Below are 19,783 nucleotides of genomic sequence, written 5' to 3'. Positions count from 1 at the left end.
GTCACCAATGGCTCCAGGGAGAGCCTGGCACCTGGCATCTGTGCACCCCAGAGCCTCACAGGGCATCCTGTGCTTAGAACGCCCAACTGATCATGACAGGAGGAAAGGGTGAGCTCCGGAAACAGAGTGTGAAGTGTGAAAAAGAAATACTAGGCGGCTCATACCTGTAATCCTAGCTACCTGGGTGGCAGAGATTGGGAGATCACTCTTCGAGGCCAGTTTGGGTAAAATTAGTTCTGAGACTCTATCTTGACCAATGCCTGAGTGTCATCTTGGCAACAGAGGGAAGCATAAATCGGAGGGTCGCCTCCAGGCCAGCGCAGGCATAAAGTGAGACCCTGTCTTGAAATTAACCAACAGAAAAGGGGTTGGCAGAGTAGCTCATATGGTACAGCCCATGCCTAGCAATTGCAAGGCCCTGAGTTCAATCCCCAGCACCACGAAAAGAAAGGCAGAGAGAAAGAAAGTCAAATAAAGAAAAAGAAAAAAAAATCTAGGTGTGGTGGCACACTCCTGTAATCCCAGTACACTGGGGCTGAGGCAGGAGGATCACAAGTTGGATATTAGCCTGGCTATGCTATAGTGAGAGCACAGGAAGGGAGAGAGGGGGGGAGGGAGGGAGGGAAGGAAGGAGGGAGGGAGGGACAAAGAGAAAGAGAAAGGAAGGAAAGAAAAAGAAAATAAAAAAGACATTAAACTTTAACAATAAATTTCTTCTTTTCAAATTCTACAGCCTGTCCTCTCTCTCTCTCCCTTCTCTCCTGCCATGGATCATCTCAGCCACAGGCCAGCAGTTCGGTAATAAACTTTCTCTCCTGCCTGAATACCGCGTGGCATTCTCCTTTACCGGCTACCTACTTTAAAAACCTAACATATATGGTGCCGTGACTCGGATGGGGCTTAAGAGTCAGGAGAGGCGGAATTCCCATCTATTTTTCTTCTTTTTCTGGGAGTATCCCCAGTCCTGACGGCCCTTTTTCCGCAAACCGAACTGCTGCGAGTCGCCATGCGGCACTTTTCACTAATAACATTGCTGGCCTCCACATCCACCTCCACCTCCACACCACTTGTCTACCCTGGTGAGTGAAACTGCTGCTGCTCGGGTTCTCTGCCGCTCCGTTCGCCGCTTCTGCCGCTTCTGCCGCTTCTGCCTGCCGCTTCTGCCCGAATTCTGGCAAGTATTTGGTCAGTTCTTGACAAGGTACAGGTAAGCTCTAGTCCCCTTGGTCTCCTTGTTGTTTTAATTGGAAATCAAAAAGGGCTTTTGTGGCAAAGACACCTTGGATTGCAGTTTGAAGCCAGCCCGGGCAGAAAATCTCTCTCAAACTCCATCTCCCAACTAACCAGCGAAGAGCCAGGCTGGAAGCATGGCTGAAGAGACTGACCTCTAACCAGCCAAATGCTGGAAGTGGAGCTGTGGCTCAAGTGGTAGGGTACTAGCCTCGAGCAGAAGTGCTCAGGGACAGTGCCCAGGCCCTGAGTTCAAATCCTGTGAATGCCAACTGGGGCAAACCATCCCAGCAACAAGCACCTAGACCACTGGGACTCAGCCAGTTCTGGGAACAAGTATCATGGAGTGGAGTAAGAGGAAAATGATCGCATCCAAAATGGAGTCACTTTGTCTCGCCCTTTCAAAATTAATCAGCGCCGGGGGATCAAGAGATAGTAGCTTGTCCATCTAATGTCCATACCTGAGTATGAGCACTAGCCAAGTCACCCAATTTTTAATTTTGTGCCCTAAGCCCTTCCTTTTGCCTTAATATTTTTTTGTCTAGCCCCTGCCTCATGAGACTTCTTCCAGGCTTCATTCAAGGACTGGCATCTACCACCAAGGGACCCTGCTGCTCGCCTTCTCCAGGAGAGGCCACATTTCTGCCTTTTACCCCTAATGCCAATGCCCCTTGCCAGCAGGAAGCAGCCAGAGAGAGTCTTCGTCCTTTTTCATAACTATTAAAAGGCTAGAATGTAAGGTCCTCTCCCTGAGGGCTCCATGTAGCTACCCCCACCTCATTAAGTCTCCACCCAGTTACCTGGGTAACCTGCAGACCTGGAGGCAGTTACCTCCCCTTTCCCTGTGGTCACATCCTAATCCACCTGGCCACACCCCTTGCCCCTGCCCTAGATATAAGGCAGGGCTGGGTGGGGGTCTCTCTCTCTCTCCCTTCTCTCCGGCCATGGATCATCTCTGCCACAGGCCAGCAGTTCAGTAATAAACTTTTTCTCCTGCCTGAAAAAAAAAAATTCTACAGCCTGGGAAGCTATAAACTATTTCATGAGCTTTCCTTCTTTAGGAGGTGTACTTGCTACTTTGTCCTAGTTTTATTTTTATTTATATTCCTTCTCCTTCTTCAATTACAATTCACCATATCTATGTACATATGCTTATATATGTATATATTTAATAGGAGAAAATCTTAGAAAATGCATTTATTGAGTACAAGTGAATATCTTAAGTTTTAAATAAAATTTAAATACCAGGTAAGCTTAATGCCTTAAAAAAAAAAAGTGGGGCTGGGGATATAGCCTAGTGGCAAGAGTGCCTGCCTCGGATACACGAGGCCCTAGGTTCGATTCCCCAGCACCACATATACAGAAAACGGCCAGAAGCGGCGCTGTGGCTCAAGTGGCAGAGTGCTAGCCTTGAGCTGGAAGAAGCCAGGGACAGTGCTCAGGCCCTGAGTCCAAGGCCCAGGACTGGCCAAAAAAAAAAAAAAAAAGTAAAACTAAATTCATCATTATTTTCCATCCTGGTCAACAGGCATGGTGATCTGTTTATAAGGCTGGGCAGTACTCAACAGGAAAAAAAAAAAAAAAAAAAGAATATGTCTTTTCCTCCCAGGGCCCTCTGTAGGTTTTCTCTTGCAAGGGAGGAACTTCATGAAGCCTCTGCCTTTTAAGGAAAAAGCCCTCAAGGCAGCCGTTGGCAGCTGAGCTGAACCTCACCGTCCATGTCTGTGAAATGGTAGCACACTTCAGGAAATCGGCTGACCTTTCTGAAAGCCAAATCTAATACTAGGCCACACCCCAAGCACCAGAGCCAGATGGGCTGGAATCTACACAAGTGGACCCAGGGGTATTGTCCATGATGGGGGCCACCGGGGCCTCCATGAATGAGGAGAGAGTGGGCACTCCACCTCTGCCTTGGCTGGGTGTCTTCCTGGAATGTCACCCACATCTGCGTCTAGAGATGCTTCTTCAACAGCTTTTCCTCGTGTTTTTCTTCCTGTAGCAATGTTTCTTGGGACTGTGACTTGGGTTCTGAACAATGGGTGGATATTCCTTTCACCAGATTGACAACCACGTATGTACCTGTGGCTCCTTTTCCCGACCAGGCTTCAGCTATTCTGTGGCTCCCACTAGACTTACGGGCATCCCTAAGAGCCCGGGCCTCATCCGGCACCTCACCTGGGGCAGGTGTGAGCTCAGATGAACAGCAGGACTGGACACAAATGTAAATCCACCAACCAGCCTTCTTTTTCAACGATTTGCTTTGTTGTTGTTTAACTTGTATAAAACTACTCTTGTGGAGCAGCCTGAAATAAGAGATGAAACAAGTAGGAAATTCCTGGGAAGAGAGAAGATAATAAGAAAAATGCCCCCAAAGTGCCCTCCTCCTCCTCATCTACCAGGGCATTCTAAAGCCACCATGCCAAGGGAGGCCCAGATGGTTAATCCTTGGGTAGAGCTGCTCCTGGGGTGCCTGGGGTCATCCTAGTTTGAGGATCTGAGTCCGCCCTGTCCTTCTCCTCACCCCCCCCACCCCCCCCCCCCACTCCCGCCCGCTGTTATCTTCCAAAAGGGTCCTGGAGAGTCCCGCGCTAGGATCCAGACCAGCCTCTCCCCGCAGAGCACGTGGAGCTGGGGCGTCCTCCCGCCCTGTGGACCCCTCCAGCTAGGGCGGGGACTGCGAGCAGGAGCCGGGGGTCCCCGAACGAACCCGCCAAGGGCCGGGGGTGGGGGTGGGGGTGGGGGGAGCGCCAGGGGCGCGCCTCCGCGTTGCTAGGAGACCGCGCGTTGTTTACTGCGGGGGCGGAGCCCAGCCGAGCGCGCGCGCGCGGGGCTCCCGACCCACCATGGCCTCCCGCGGCGCGGGCACACTGCTGACCGAGTTCAGCACCGCCTACGTGTCCCCTGCCCTGATACCTGGGTAAGCCGCCGCACCCGGCCACCCCCACCCCCACCCCCACCCCCATCAGCGCCTCCCCTCTCCCCACCCCGGGGGGGGGGGGGCCCGGCCCTTCTCCTTTCCTGCTCCTCCAAACTGGGTTCCCGCGCGCCCGCCTCCTCGAGGGCGTTTTCGGATAGGTGGCCTTGGGGGTTGCGTGGGGGTGGGCAGGGCTCCGGCTGGCCATTCTCCCACGCGGGAAGTCAGGTCGCTGGGAGACCCCAAGCGGCAGCCCGGAGCACATAGAGAGATGAGGGGGAGACCTCGAGAAAGGAGCGGGGCAGTGCAGGGGTGACCAGGATTGAGGCGAGATTTGTGGGTTGGAAGAGGGAAGGAAAAGATGAGCACCGGCGGGCAGAATCAGGCAGGAGGGGATGGGCCGGAGTTGACCGTAACATGACTGTTCGCTAGGCTTTTACATGTGTTTCCCCCTGCAAACTGAACAGATTCTGCAGCATATTTTGCTTGAAAGTGTGTGTGTGTGTGTGTGTGTGTGTCCACGTGCACTATGCCCCAGTACTGGGGCTTGACCTGGGACTAGGTGCTGTCCCTTAACTTTTTCTCTAAAGGATGGTCCTCTACCATGTGCGTCATTGGTTCATTAAAGATTAGAGTCTCCTGGATTCTTATCTCTTATACCCCTGCTGGCCTTGAACCATGACCCACAGATCTCAGCCTCCTAGTGACTAGGATTATAGGCACGAGTCACCAGTGCTCCGTTTGCCTTGTTTTTGAATAGAATAAGCAGGCCATGGAGACGCTGTCATAGGAACAGACAGAAGTAGCTGCAGCTAGGGCCTAGGGCATTAGTGTCTATATAGCCTGTGTATGGGGACAGGCCCTTCCTTTGAATGTATGAGCAGCTCAAAGGCTTCTTCCATTCTCATCAGGCAAAGTTGATTTATGAGATTATGGTAGTTCTCCCTTGGGGAAACTCGCCAGGGATGTTAGAACACTACCTTAGGACTTGCCTGTTCTGTCTTTCACTCACTAGGCATCCAGCTATGGGAGAAAGCTATTGGGTGTCATGGGGTATACCTGTCATCCCCAGAGATTCAGGGAAAACCTAAGTAGGAGGATTGCAGCCCAGGACAGCTTGGGCATAAAGCAAGACCCTCCCGTTGCAAATAATCAGTGCAAAAAGAGGCTCAAGTGGTAGAATGTCTGCCTAGGAAGCACGAGGCTCTGAGTTCAATCTTCAGTACTACAAGTGAAAAAGGTCCCCATCAACAAGGAGTGAGTTGAGTCATCTGGTGTTTCTGAATGCTACCTCATTGGCAATCTTGTTGACTTAATGCGAGAATCCAAGATTCCCCTCTACCCTTGGACAACAATTATTTTTCTGTCTTTTCAAACATTAATTATACATTTTACAGCATAGTCAGTCAGTCCCTTCTGACACTCCAGTCATGGTTACAGTTTTATCCACAGAGGCCAGCCCATGTGCTCCCCAGTCTCGCTGGCTTTCCCCCTGGGGTGGCGCTATCCAAGTGACGTTAGCTCATGAGGGGGTCCTATGACAAGCTCGCCAGCCTATCGCCAGCTCTCTGGTCGATGACCCCTTCTCTCGTCGCCCTCTACTATATCAGCTGCTAGCCCCTCCCTTATTAAATCAGATTTGCTCTTGAAGTGTCTCCGAGATCCGCGTACGCCTGGCTTTCTTCACGGGTAAGGAGGGAGGTAAAGCGATCTTGTACGGCCGCGTGCACCTGAGGTCTTTCCTGAGCCCCCCACTCCACTCTGGCCTTACCTGTGGGTCGGGTGACCAGGGGAGAGGGTGAGAAAGGGAGCGATTGGAGTAGAGAAGAGCCTAAACCCCCACGCCAGGGGAGGCGACCCGAGCCGGCAGGTAAGGACCCCAATAACCACACAGAGCAGCCCCCTTCTGTTCTAGACACGGGCTTTGAGGTCATGGGAGGTCTTGTCTGAGCCTCATGCTTGATGGTAAAGCTACGCTGGAACTAGATCTCTGGTGCCCAGTGGTAGCACCTTAAATCTCTGAGGATGTGCCGCACGCTGCGCTGGGCCCTTACTCCTTAGTTAAAAGTTGCCGCACTCCAGATGAGGGATGAACATCTGTAAGCAGCTAGCTATGGCTGTTTAGCAAAGAAGCTGCTGAGCCAAGTCTTTGTGACTGTAATACCTTGGCTTACCTTACTATCTATCCTGAACCCTCATGCAGTGGGGTGGACTAGAATCGACTGTGAGAGATATACCCTGGAGTCATCACAAATAGGTTCAAATCGTGGCTCTACTACTTTCTTACCCTAGGCAATTTACCTATCCTCTCTATAACCCACTTACCTAATCTGTTCAGCAAGAATAATGACGGCATACAAGTTATAGAAGACTTCAACTAGTCAATATACAGGCTAGGTAGAGCGGTGGTGCATGCCTATAAGTCTAGCTATTCAGGAGGTAGAGGTAGGAGGATCTGGTTTGAGGCCACCCTAGGCAAAGTTAGCACAAGGCCAGCCTGCTTGAAAAACAGACTAAAAGTAAGTCCAGGAGTGTGAATTGACTGGTGGAGCACTTGCCTAGCAAAAGCAGTGCTCTGAGTTTAATCCACATGCACACATATACACAGGGAGGGAGGGAGGGAGGGAGGGAGGGAGGGAGGGAGGAAGGAAGGAAGGAAGGAAGGAAGGAAGGAAGGAAGGAAGGAAGGAAGGGGAAAAAGGCAGGCAGGCAGGCTTCACTTGGATCTATGGTAGAAATATGCTCCACCCCCACACAGTAGAGATCTAATTAATAAAAAAAAAAAAACAATCAAAATGGCCTCCCTAAGCACCCTGGGAGGAAATGCACAGCAGGTAGTTATATAGCACAGTGGTCTCCTGTGCCCACATTTTACTTTCTCAAGTTTCAGTTACCCATAGTCCATTGTGGTCTGAAAGTACTGAGTGGAAAATTCCAGAAAGGAATAATTCATGAGTGTTAAGTAACTTTCAATTCAGCGTATTGTTTTAATTGTTCCGTTATATCAGTGGTTATTACTTATCTCTTACAGTGCCTAATTTATCAGTTAAGCTTGGTCACAGGTATGTTCGCGGAGGAAGGTGCCGCATGTAGCTCGGCCGTTGCTGTGCAAGGGTTCAGGTGTCGGCTGGGGTTTGGGATGCTCTCACATAGATGTGGACGGCAACAGCGCTGGCTACAGTAAAAGGACTCGAAATGGATGGGTTTTTTAGACTTTACTTTGTTTCTTAATATGATTTGTTTCAGGTGTAACTTTCTATAGTTTAGTTTTCGGTTCTGGGTTTCTAACCAGCAGGTTTGACATATTCTTGAAAACTGAGTAGTTTCCTCTCTCAAGGCTGATCTGAGCCAGTACCGGCTGTCTGCGGTACAGGCCTCCTGTAGCATGCCACACTGCCTGCGGTACTGGCTTCCTGCGGCCTGTGAATTGCCTTGCAGGAGAGGGTGAGCAGGGTAGGGAGGGAAGACGTACCTAGGAAAGGAGGGTTTACCTGTCACACCTTCCAGTCCAGTTGATGGGCCAGTATATCCCAAGGTATGAAACCTAGGCCATCACATCTGCCCAGGAAGACGCAGAGGTGCAGCACACACAGCTGTCAGCACCAGACTCTCAGGGGGGGCATTAGCAACCGCACATGCTCACGTCCCATCTAGACATTCTAGCATTGGTTAGGCTGCATGAGGACATGGGGAGTTTTTAAAGGTCCAAGGTGACTCCAGGCTGCCACCAGGAATAAGGAAGGGCGGGGGGTGGGGGTTGTTCTCTAGACATGTCTCAAAAGAAACTCCCACTGAGGGGCCTTTTCTCCCTGTGGGGTTCTCCTTGGCAGCCCCAAGCCCATAGGTCTGACTGCAGCATAGCAGTCAGCAAAAAGCAACTGGGTGGTTGGGAGGAGGAGCCAGGGGTGGAGGGGGGCGTGTGTGTCAGAGAGGCTCTGTGGAAAAGGGAGCACTTGAAGGATACCTGGTGTCTTGAAAGGAACCTGGAAGGATGGGTAAGCTCACCAACAGATGGGCAGAGAGAAGGGAGGAGAGGCGAACCTTCAGATGGAATGCTATCTTCAGCAAAAGCCACCTTTCTTGCAGGACATTTTTTTTTTCCAGCAGCAAATAGCCTTTGTGGCTAGAGTGAAAAAGCCGTGGTAGGAAGGCAGATAACAAGGCTGGAAAGACCTCCGGGAGAGGCCCACCCACATCAGGATTCTCCCTTCACTGTAGAGGCAGTGGTGGGGAGGGGGGCTCGAAGGCGCTAACCCCGGGGGAAGGGTCAGATCAGAAGCCTCTGCAAGAAAAGGTGCTGTGGAGAAGAGGCTGCTGGTGGGATGGGACTTGATGAATAGCAACAAGCTCATTAGTTAATAAGGCTGCTCAGGAGATCTCTGGTGCTCATGGTAATTAATTTTAATGTCAGCTATGGGGCCAGCCAGGGCTGTTAAAAGGCAGGCAAGGGACCGCTCCTGGTACATACAGGAATCCGTGGTAGGCTGTAGAATCCACAGGGAATATCTGCTCAGAGGCCTTGCTTGTGTGTGTGTGCAGGTGGACAAATCAAGAAGCACACGGGAGAGTGCCATTGGGACCGTTCAATGCCCCGTTAGGAAGCCTGCCGTTCCCTCTGCTGCTTTCCATCACACTGGCCTGGCACAAGACCAACACAAACAGGGCAGCAGAAGGCTCTTCCCATAGGGTCATGCTTCTGGCTCACAAATGCAAGTACCTTCAAGGGATATACACTTAGCTTCCCAAGCTGTTCCCCACTGAGTGCTAAAAGATAGGGACCTGCATACCTGTGCATGTGTGCACATGCGCACCTACACTTCCAACTTCTGAAGGGAAGCCAGGCAGAACTTGGGAGGGCTGCGGAGGAGGGGGCTTCTAGTCTATTGGGATGCAAATATCTTGGCATTCAGAGGAAGTGGGAAGACAGGAGCAGAGGAGGAACATGGCAGAAAGCTTGGGGGTGGAGAAGAGGAGAATCGCAAGAAGAAGTCACGTTTCTCAGCTCCTTTCTCCACCCCTTGGTGGGTGGGATACTTCATGCGCGCTGACGACCAGAGCGGAAACCCAGTGTTTCTGGACTTCTCTCTCCTTCAGTGAGCAGTTACTAAGCACTTGTCACGTGCTAGGTGCTGAGGCTCAGGGAGAACACAAATTAGCAGAGGGGGTAGACTCGTGTGGATCTGAATTCAGACCTAAAGGGGAGAATCCTAGCATGGCCAGATGAGCACAGACGGGGGTGGGGTGGGGGGTACACAGGAAAGGCAGGGAAGACAAGCAGGTAGCACTGGCACTTCCCAAGCAAACGGTGGAAAGTGTGCCCTGGGCAGGAGGCCCTCAGCAGGCCAGGTAATAAAGGAACTCCTGCTAGGCAGGGAGGCTTGGGGCACACAAAGGCCCAAGCTGCAAGGGTGATACCCTTGCTTGGTCTAGGACACGAGGAGAAGTGAGCACAGCGATAGGAAGGAGGCAGGCAGAGGGAGAATGGGAGCACCCGCGCCTGCACCTGTGTAGGACTGTGGGAGAGAGGGATACACAAGGCAATGGAGAAAGTTTGATGAGGAGCCGCAGGTTCTAGTTTCTGGCTCAGGTAAAGGGGGATGGCGATGTTAACCAGGGCAGGGATATAATGGAGAAGGAGGTGGAGCAGGCTGGTTCCCCGTGAGGACGTACTGCCAGGAGAGTGGCCGCGGCCAGTGTTGGGTCTTGGCATCATTGGTGTATAGGAGGTGTGGGAGGTCGCCTGTGGATGAGGGTTCCCAGGCATGGGTCACTGGAAAGAGATGAGGACACGGGAGTCACACCAAGGCTAGAAGATGGGCCAGAGCAGCTCACTCGCTTCCCATCCTTTCCAACCCCCCAGAGCCTCACATCAATGGAACCACTTCACGGAGTCCAGCCAGAACCACCCATGGAAATGGACCTTCCCTTCCTGACTCTGTAGTGTGAGAACTCTGACCATGGTCTGAACTGGGTTGGAGCTGGTAGTACTAGGGCCAACATGGCATGGCACTCAGGACACAGCTTGTGACATCATTATTCCTGCAAGAGGGTAGGCGATCGGTGCTCCTAGCTCCTGGCATCATTATGCCAGGTGCGCTGCGGGCTCTCAAAAAAGGACTTTGTCATGACATTAGACTCTCTTTTTGAAAAGTGATATTTTCATAATTGGGTGCTGGTAGCTCATACCTGTAATCCTCACTACTCAGGAGGCTGAAATCTGAGGATCAAAGTTTAAAGCCAGTCTGGGCAGAGAAGGCCATACGACTTTTATCTCCAATTAACGACCAAAAAGCCAGAAGTGGTAGTGTGGTTCAACTGGTAGAGTTCCAGCCTTGAGTGAAAAAGCTAAGGGACAGCCTTAACCATGAGTTTAAGCCCCAGGACTATCTCTCTCTCTCTCTCACACACACACACACACACATACACACACACACACACACAGAGGATATGTATACAAAGCAATAAATGTAAAGAGAGATAAAAGTAATTTTTGTGTTTTTTTTTTCGGCCAGTCCTGGGCCTTGAACTCAGGGCCTGAGCACCTTCCCTGGCTTCTTCCCGCTCAAGGCTAGCACTCTGCCACCTGAGCCACAGCGCCACTTCTGGCTGTTTTCCATATATGTGGTGCTGGGGAATTGAACCAAGAGCTTCTTGTGTAGGAGGCAAGCACTCTTGCCACTAGGCCAGATTCCCAGCCCGATAAAAGTAATTTTATACGTATATATTTTATACATATATGACCAGGCCAGATTTCTTACTTAATAATGAAAAGAGTGAAATTTAAGGGATTAAGTTTTTGCTAGAATTTAAGAGAAACAAGAAAAAACAAAATGGAGGAATAGACAGAGTCTAGATAATTTCAACTTCTCACAAGAGATATTAATCCTTAAAAGATTCTTTTAAAAGAGGGTGGGGGAGAGAGAATAAAACCACTAAAGCACAGAGTTTTTATGCTTTTTTTTTTTTGGAATGACATTTCTATTTTCGAAGCCATGGGTTGATGCTCAGAGGCATTCTTAGTAAGTACACGCCCATCTCCCCTCCACCCACCTCCCAATTTTGGTTGCTCAAGTTATTTTTACCTTGACAGGTTTTGTAACATTCACTTGTGTTCTGCAAGCAGCAGTCACCTGGCTGCTATTTGTAGCTCTGCTCTTGAATAGAGGTGGCGCTCACCACCCATCATTCTGGTAGAGCTCCTACAGAGCTGAGCCGGGGTTTGCCAGTGCACACTCCTTTCTGGGGGGAGGGGGCTGGTGGGTGCTTGCTTTCCCAGAGTCTTTCATGCTAGGAAAGTGCTGGCTGTCCACCTGGCTGACCACTTGGCCTCTGGGATGTTGTCAGGTCCTGTGCATGTGGGTGCTCCAAACTGTGGCAGACATCTTGTTCTGCCGCTTTATCTTCTTTGTATTTCTCCTGTCATCCCTACGTTCTGAACGGAGACATGAGTGAGAGTGGCTATCAGAGAATGGAGGAGTGACAGACGGAACCCCAGCATGTCAGGTGGGCTGACAGAACTGGAACCATTTCTCCCTGCTGTGCCCCTTGTCTGTGACTTCTCAATTTCTTGAGTCTATTCTTTGGGAATCGAATGCATCACATGAAGTACTGTCAGGAGCTCTGCTTCTGCTTCCTTCCACATGGGTTTCTTCATTGGTGGGAATACTGCAGAGGGCCAAAGACATCCAGTGACCTTAGGTGATCTTAATGTAACAATCAAGGTTTACATTTAAATGGCGGGTCATAAGTCAGCTGAAGGGGGTTGAAGAAATAAAGGCAAAAGGCTACAGCATTCTTTGGAGAGATTAGGAAATACAGGAAGAGGAAATGTAGTATGAGACAACAGAAGGCCTCCTGGGGAGTTTGGATCTGGGAAAGGCTCACCTGTGCAGAGAAAGCGCAGACATTCAAGATGGCAGAGAGGAAGGATGGAGGAAGAGAGAAATGTGGAGAGATGTACTGAGGTGCTGAGCCCTTGAGTGAGGCAGGCTGGGTGGGCCCCAGTTCCAAGAGGAAGGGCAAGCCGTGTCCCCAGAGAGGAGGACAATGCCTCCTGGAGTGGCCAAGGGAGCTAACTGCACAGACTTGTAAAAGAGAGCAATAGGACTCCCCAGACCCCATCTTTTTTGACTGGAGGGGGGGGGCATGGCTGTCAGTGGGGAGCTCAGGAAAGGCTCAAGGTAGGTGGGAAAGCATGACATGAAAGGTGGTGCACCATGAACAGAGAGGCTGGCCAGGGACCTTCAGAGCCAGGGCTAGGGTCTCCCTGTGCAGCCTGCGCTGTGGCTACTGGCTTACGCAGATCCCATGGGGAATCTGGTAGGGGTGGCAGCCACCAAGAACCACGGTGGAAAGTGGCTGCAAGGTCGGTCACAGTCACTCTGTATGGATATCTTGCCTTCTTCCTGAAGATGCAAGGAGGAAATAAAACATTGCTACCTCACTGCAGGTCAACCCCCATCCTAGTAGCCAGGGGGCCGAGGCTGAGGTGGCCACGGAGGTCCAGACCTCCAAGCCTCTGAGGTCGAGGATTTGGAGAGTGGGGGCATGCCGGGCTAGATTCACCTCCCCTGGTGTGGAGATGCTAAGCTTACTACCTTATCAGTGTTCCCCTTTTCACCCTCTCCCCTGGGTGCCCGACCCGCGGGCGGCCAAGGTGGAGCGAAGGGACATGGGCAAACCTAAAGTGCACGCGGCCGAACGAGATCCCCTTTTTCTCCCTCCTTACCCACCAAGGAAGCCAGGCGCAGACGGATCTCGGAGACGCTTCGGAGAGCAATCCGGTTTATTTGGGAGGGGCTCACAGTAATGTAGTAGGGATGACGAGGATTGAGCATGAGCTGGTGATAGGCTGGCGAGCTTGTCCGTCCAAGAGCAGCTCCCAAGGACCTCCCTCATGGGCTAACGTCACTTCCCATAGTACCACCCTCTGGGCAAAGCCCGCGAAAGGGGAGCACATGTGCTCGCTGGCGCAAGGTGGGGGATGGTCTCAAAGCTACCCCTTCTGGTTCCGGACCCAGAAGGAGAAAGGTGTGGCTCACTTCCACACTGCCCCAGGGCTGGGGGAAGGGCGGCGTCTCAGGAGCACTCTCATCGCCCTTCCCCCCTTAAGGCCAAGATGAATCCCCAACTGGAGCAGACACTGCTGCAGGGCCCTGGCAGTTCCCAGAATGCCACGGGCTTCCCTGGAAACCTGGTGACCTGGCATGTAGTTAGGACACCCGAGTGAGGGGCAGGAGATCCAAAGCCATGGCTCCCGGGAGCTGGCCACTGCTCTTTGCTGTTCCTGTGGATAGTCCAGCTGTAAACATCATGGGTACTATGGGCTCCTCTTTCCACATGTTTAAAAACAATTCCCTCCCTCCCATGTGCTAGATCTGACACTAAGAACTAGAGATACAAAGCTGGGAAAACAGCCATCAAGTTCTGTCTTTAAGAAACTAAGCAGTATAAAGGAGGGCATAGAGAAATGGCTCCTGGAGGACACTTCAGGGAGCAAAGGGAACAGATGCCACACTCAGACCTAGGAGAGGGGGTGATATTTTTGGAAGAAATGATTTTTGGACAGATCTTAAACTCTTTTGAAAGCAGAGAGCAGGGACTAGAGGGGTAAGGGCAGATGCGACTGATATCTCCATGGCAGAAGACACAGGGCGAGACCCCAGGAGAGGGAAGGGATGGGGGGGGGGTAGAGATGAGCCATTTCACATGTAGACCTGTGATGGCCTACAGGTGCAGGACTGCCAGGAAACTGGCCAGGCAGGTGGCCAAGGGCCAGAATGCTAAGGCTTCCACAGGATGGTTTGGTCTGGTGGAAATGTGGGAAATGGATTGGAGGGTCATGGTGAGTGCAGCTAGGAGGTTTCTAGGCCAGAGTCCTAAGGAAGGAAATATGGCTGAGCTCTAATGGTACAGGTAGAGGCACAGGACTCAGTGATTGACTGTGAGAGAGGATGGATGCCTCTGTTTTGACTGGAGAGGGAAAGAGGCTGTCGGGGAGGATGGGGGATGGGAATCCATCCATGGAAGGGGCCCACTGTGCCTAAGCTTGAAGATAGCAACAGGCTCCGGATGCCTGCTGACAGGCATCCCTGGTGATCAGGTGACAGCTAAGGCTGCGGTCTGGGTGCCACAACCAGGACAGACCTTGTAGAGACCCCAGCACCTCAGATGGGTAGAGGAGGCGGATCAAGAGGACGTGAAGAAGGAGCCATCAAAGAGGCGGGTGGGAAGAGACTGAAGAGTAACATTTCCAGGGGAGGCCAGCAGTGCCCAGGGCCGCAGGAAGGCCCGTGTGGTCATTAGCAGCGGGCCATTGTGGGGGTGAGGCAGTTGTTGGAAGGTGGGGAGCGAAGGGGAGTCTCAGGCTGTGCTGATCGAAGAAGCTTTGTTCTCTCTGGCATCTACCAATTGTCAGAGGCCCACAGTGGGATGTGATGAGCCTCCTCTAACCCAGGGGCTCTGCTTCTGCAGCTCCTGCCTTCCTGCTCAGCTTCTCTGGTGGTGGAGGATGACCGAGCGGCTAAAGGGCGCTCAGCACTCCAGATCCTTAGTCAAAACCTCCAGGCCATCTGCCTAGCACCTTGTAAGACTGTGGTGTGTTGGGAACAAAATGGCACCGTTAGAATCCAAGCCTTGGCTTATGACAAATCTAACTCTCATGACATTTGACCCCAAGGGTTCCACCAACGTCTGTTCTCTTTACCCTCTAATGAGATGGGCACAGAATATCAGAGTCAGAGGCGGTCCCATGTCTTAAGGCCACCCCCAAGTAAATGGAGGCCCGGTGGGGGACAGTGATCTGCCTATAGGCTGGCTCCTGGTCCCCGGGAAGGCTGCTGGTTGGGAAGATGACCATCCAGACAGAGCTGAAAGAGAGGGCCCCGAGTCAGGTGCCCCTGGCCTTTCTCCAGAGAGCTGTGCAGCCCCGTGCACCGGAAGCCAACCCCAGCCAGAGCCCTTCAGTGAGCCGGGGCCTCCCTTCCAGCTAGCCCCGCACCCATTATTCACAGAACTGCATCTTCCCTTCCCCAATGCCACCACAGGTACCAAGGCCATGTCCCCACTGTGGCTTTCTCCTTCGGCGCCCCCTACGGCACCACCACCCTCAAGTACTTCCAGGATCACCGCAATGCAGCCATGAAGGGGGGCCAGGGGGCCCTCGACAGAGGGAGCTGCCTCCCCTCCTTCGCCGACCACCCCGCCGCCGCACTGCTTAGCCGCCCCAGCACCTGGGAGCGCATGTACAATGTGCCCGCCCATGCCCGCTTCAACCTGGACAGCGAACGCTCCGCCGAGCTGACTCACTTCTACCATGTGAGCTGCCTCTCACCGACCCCCCCACCCCCACCCCCGACCCCCGGGCTTCCCTCTGGGCCTAGAGTGATGGGAGGGGCCAGGGGAGACCCTGCCTCCTGTAGAGCTGCTCCAGCAAGAAACCTGAGTTCGGCTGGGAAAGGGAGGGCCTCCAGACTCTGCTTCTCCCATCTCCTCCCACCCCAGGGGCTTCTGTGACCCTATCCCTGCCCACTCCCACAGCTAGTAGAGCTGAGGGTCTTCAGTCATGCTTGGCTTTCACCTCTGGAGGAGCCCTTCCAATTTAGTTTCTTGGGTCTGTGGACCCTTGCCACCTCCTACCTTAGTAAAAGGCCCAGTACTCACCTATGTGAGCACAGGCCCCACTAGAGCGTCTTTTCTAGAAGCCAGCCTCCAGATACGCCCACCAGGTCCCCATGTCTGCTTCCCCATCTCCACGTCCCCCAAGAGCATGTCCTAGATCAGGCTCACGCAGAGACTGCACTAGACTTCCCAGCAGGTGGAGTTGGGGGGCGGTGGGCAAGGAGGACAGAGGGTCTGTTTCTTGGGTCCTTTTCCTCTGGGTTGCAAAACATCTGCAGTGCACACAGAGATCCAGGGACCTAAGCCAGCCTCGTTTCCTTGTTGAGAATGAGGGCTTTTCCCAGCTATGCTCCAGGAATATACATACATATACGTGTGTGTGTGTGTGTGTGTGTGTGTGTGTGTGTGTGTGTGATTCCAGATTTAACTCAAGGCCTCACACTCTCATTTGGATTTTTCACTCAAAGCTAGCACTCTACCTCTCGAGCCACACCTCCACTTCTGGCTGTTTGCTGGTTAATTAGAGATAAGAGTCTCAAGACCTGCCTGCCTGAGCTAGTGTTGAGCCATGATTCTTAGATGGCAGCTTTCTGCTCTGTAGCTAGGATTACAGGCGTGAGCCACCAGCACTGGGCCTGAGCCCTGTGTCACTTTGTCTTACAGCCTGGTTACCAGCACACAGGCACTTCTTGATGCCAGGGCGAGGGACTTACTGAGTCAGGAGGCTTCCTTGTGGGCATGATGAGACAGCCCGCTGACTCTGAGGAGCGGAGACCCACCTCACCGAGTCTGTGGCACACCTGGTTCTCACACAGAGCACACTCTGGCAGGCGTTAGGTCCTATTGTTGTGTTTGTATGGACTGACGTGTGTGTATCTCCTGAGCTGGGGTATCAGATTTGACTTAGTTGCTTTACATCTCACTCCTGGTAGCAAAGCTGGTAGGTGGGTGTGGGCATTGGAGGGAGGGCTCATTTGCTATACTAGACAGACAAGCACTGAGGCCCAGAGAGGACACCAGCTGGTTAGCAGTTGAAAAATGCTGCAGAGTCCTTCAGGGAAGATGGCCTTCCTACACCCAGGCTCAGCCAGGCATAAACTATCCACTAACTACCTGTCATCTCTTCCGGGGTCGAGCTATAGATGGCACAACAGCACCGGAAGTACTACCGAGACAAGACTGGCACGGTGCCTCTGGTCCCCTTCTTCGTGCTGCCTGTGAAGGAGCGAGATAGATACCCCATCCCCACAGACCTGTGAGTGCCTTCCTTCCTCCCTTCATCCGTGCAGTCAACAAATGGGTAGCCACTGGGTACCTGCTCTTGCCAGAGCCTACAGAGCACCCAGACGGAAAAACCAGTTAGCAGTCCAGCCTGCAGCGCAAAGTGAGGGGTTACAACGCAAGAAGGGCCAAGTTCTGGCAGCCTCAGAGGAGGAGGCTCCTCCTCTTGCCAGAAGTGATTTCCCCACCACCCTCGCTGCACAAGGAGTTGCTGCCCACTAGTGGACAATGCGGGCACTACACTGAACAAGGAATCTGTTTCCAGCCCCACCCAGATTGAACCCAGTCTGAGAGGGGCTGGGAACCATTCCCTCACTAGGGGCTTGGGAAGATCTTGAAAAGTCCAGCTAGCAAGCTGACAAAACAGGAAAGTTCCTTTCAGCCCACCTCTCACAGCTGGGGGGGGGGGTGTCTAGGAGAGCTTCTTTCCCCAGGGAAGGCTTGCTCTGCCCCACGAGAAGATCCAGACAATGTCCCCATCCGCATCATCACCATCACCACCGTGTGTCTTGTGGCTAGTGTAGGGTGGTGGCTGGTGCCTAAGATGGAGGATCAGTAAGCTCCTAATGTATTCCTCATTCCACCCCTACTGCTTCCGCTCTTGGTCCCAGGAAAGGACAGCAGGAGGTCAGTGGACAGATTTGGGGTTCCCAACCTTTGCTGACCCCTCCCTGCCCCAGGATCCCGGCCGTCACCAGCCTGTTGCAAGCAAAGCACCAGCTCTTCCCACCCAGTTTAATGGGTTGCAAACATAGCTACATTGCCTGTAGAAGTAACTCTGCATGACAGACGGGTCTGTTTCATGAACAGGGAAACTAAGGTTCAGTTATGGCCTCCGGTGCTTATGTTGAGTAGTTTGGTGATTGGAGACTGGTCTTGGCCAACTGAAGCCACAAGCTTGGTCATCTCCACCGTGTGGGATAGCTGTGAGCCAGCAGGTCCTTGGAGACAGAGACTCTCCTGAGACAGATGTCCTCCAGAGACCTGTTTGACAGGATGTGCTCCTCTGGTTCCTGCAAGTCTCCACACCTCTTCCTTCTCCAAGCTGCCTGTCCACCTGAGCTGTTCCCTGGTTTCATACCTGACACAGAGCATCAACTAGGTAGTTAGGGATAAGGAAAGGCATCTCTGTGGCCTGGGGAAAGTCTCCCCTTCTGTAGGTCCATCACCATCATCACCACCACCACTGACATCATCACCACTGTCGCTATCATCATCACCACCCTGATCACCACCACTATCACCACCAGCACCAGCCTCTCTTGTAATATTTGAGGCTATCCTCCTTATCCAGCTCTGTGTTAAATGTCGTAGCCGCACGATCTCATTTACTCTTCAAAGCAGAGATGGTGACAGCAACGCGTTGTTACATGAATTCACTTTAGCAGTAGATGGGGCCAGAATCCATGTCACATGTTGTTTGACAGCCATGTCTACACTGTAAGCCACAGGGCCCTGTGCAAATACAAATCACTTTTCCCTCAAGTTGGGGTAGTTGAGCAGATGCCACACTGATGTGTGACGCTGGGGCGGGCAGGGCTGGAAGGGGGTGCGTGGGGCTGTGACGAGTGTTTTTCACTCTCCCTCCCTGGCATACTGCCTGACATTGTTCCATCTCCCCTCCAGACCTCCTCTGAGTCCGACAAATAAGTGGCACCTCTTTAGAGTCTCCCCTGACAACCTAAAGACTTACCAGACCTTTCCGTCGGGGAAGAGGGTGTCCCCGCAGGAGCGCCAGAGGAGGGACACCTACTTTGAGTTCAGAGCGTGAGACCAGGTGCCTGAAGCCTGACAGCCCCAGCTCTCACAAGGTTGGAGTGTTTACAATAAAATCTTTAGCCATGACTACCCCATGCACCTCTCCTCTGGGTCCTGGGACCTTGTCACTGTGGCAGGAAAATTCCCAAGGGTCAGTCAGCATTATGTCTTCAGAACCTCTGCAAAGCTCAGCCCAAGATGTCAACCAGAAGCAGCAGCACCCAATCCCTCTGGGCCACAGACCTGCTCCCCAAGGTGGAACAGGTAAGGCCAAGACCTGTGACCCCCACGTCTTCCCGAGTGGCAGGTCACGGAGGTACAGAGACTTCCTGTTTGCCCTGGGATCACAGAGGAGGCCTGACTGCTTCTTGTTGCCTGAAAATGAGGGGGTGTGGCCCAGAACAGCCACCCTGGCTGGGAGCAGGAGCTGCCACTGGAGTGTTGTCTGCTTTAAGTGATGATGTGTGAGGGACACTTATTACCCCACTTCCTTGATGAAGAGGAGGAGCTTCAGAGACATTTAGAAAGCTGCCTTTAAGCCACACAGTGAGGAAGCGGTATAGCTAGACATGAATCTAGGTCTGTAAGTCCTGGTTTTTCCACTCCACACCCTGCTTGTGGCCCACATGGAGACTGAAGCTCAGCCTTTGGAACCCTGAAGAATGCAGTGCAGAGAGAAGAAGCGAACTGAAACCACTACTTCTGCATCTGGCCAAGCTGGCAGGGACAGGCTGACTTGGCCTCTCCCTCCCTGAAGCCATTTCTAGAAGCTTCCATGAAGATCTACTTCAGAACCTTCCAGGCCAGAGGTAGACGTGGGAGTGGGTGCCAAGGCCACATGACCTTGAAGGGTCCAGAGGATCCAACCGCTCTCCCGCGCTAATCTTGTGCCTAACCCACCTTCTGGAAGGGCAGAGAGGAATGACATGTAATCACCTATTCCAGCACCCCCGTGCATGTAAGAACCAGATAATGCTTTGT

The 19,783-nt window shown here is 52.5% G+C and overlaps 1 protein-coding gene across 1 annotated transcript; it reads left to right on the top strand.

Annotated features, from left to right (window-relative positions):
* The first annotated feature begins 4,073 nt into the window (after positions 1–4,073).
* Fam166c (family with sequence similarity 166 member C) lies at positions 4,074–18,815 on the top strand. Its single transcript, XM_048353608.1, has 4 exons — positions 4,074–4,147; positions 15,190–15,460; positions 16,906–17,018; positions 18,671–18,815. Exons 1-4 carry the CDS (start codon positions 4,074–4,076, stop codon positions 18,813–18,815), a joined length of 603 nt encoding a protein of 200 aa, XP_048209565.1.
* The last annotated feature ends 968 nt before the right edge of the window (positions 18,816–19,783 follow it).

The sequence above is a fragment of the Perognathus longimembris genome, chromosome 8 (assembly GCF_023159225.1).
Source record: "Perognathus longimembris pacificus isolate PPM17 chromosome 8, ASM2315922v1, whole genome shotgun sequence".
NCBI classification, from domain to species: Eukaryota; Metazoa; Chordata; class Mammalia; order Rodentia; family Heteromyidae; genus Perognathus; species Perognathus longimembris.
Note: the sequence above shows the minus strand (reverse complement) of the source record. Positions and strands in the feature narration are given on the sequence as shown.

Bases quoted from the DNA above. Each gene is read 5' to 3' on its own strand.
- Fam166c (XM_048353608.1), top strand. From the start codon at position 4,074: ATGGCCTCCCGCGGCGCGGGCACACTGCTGACCGAGTTCAGCACCGCC. The intron at 4,148-15,189 runs GTAAGCCGCCGC...ATGCCACCACAG, and splicing joins TCCCCTGCCCTGATACCTGG to GTACCAAGGCCATGTCCCCA. The intron at 17,019-18,670 runs GTGAGTGCCTTC...TCTCCCCTCCAG, and splicing joins TACCCCATCCCCACAGACCT to ACCTCCTCTGAGTCCGACAA.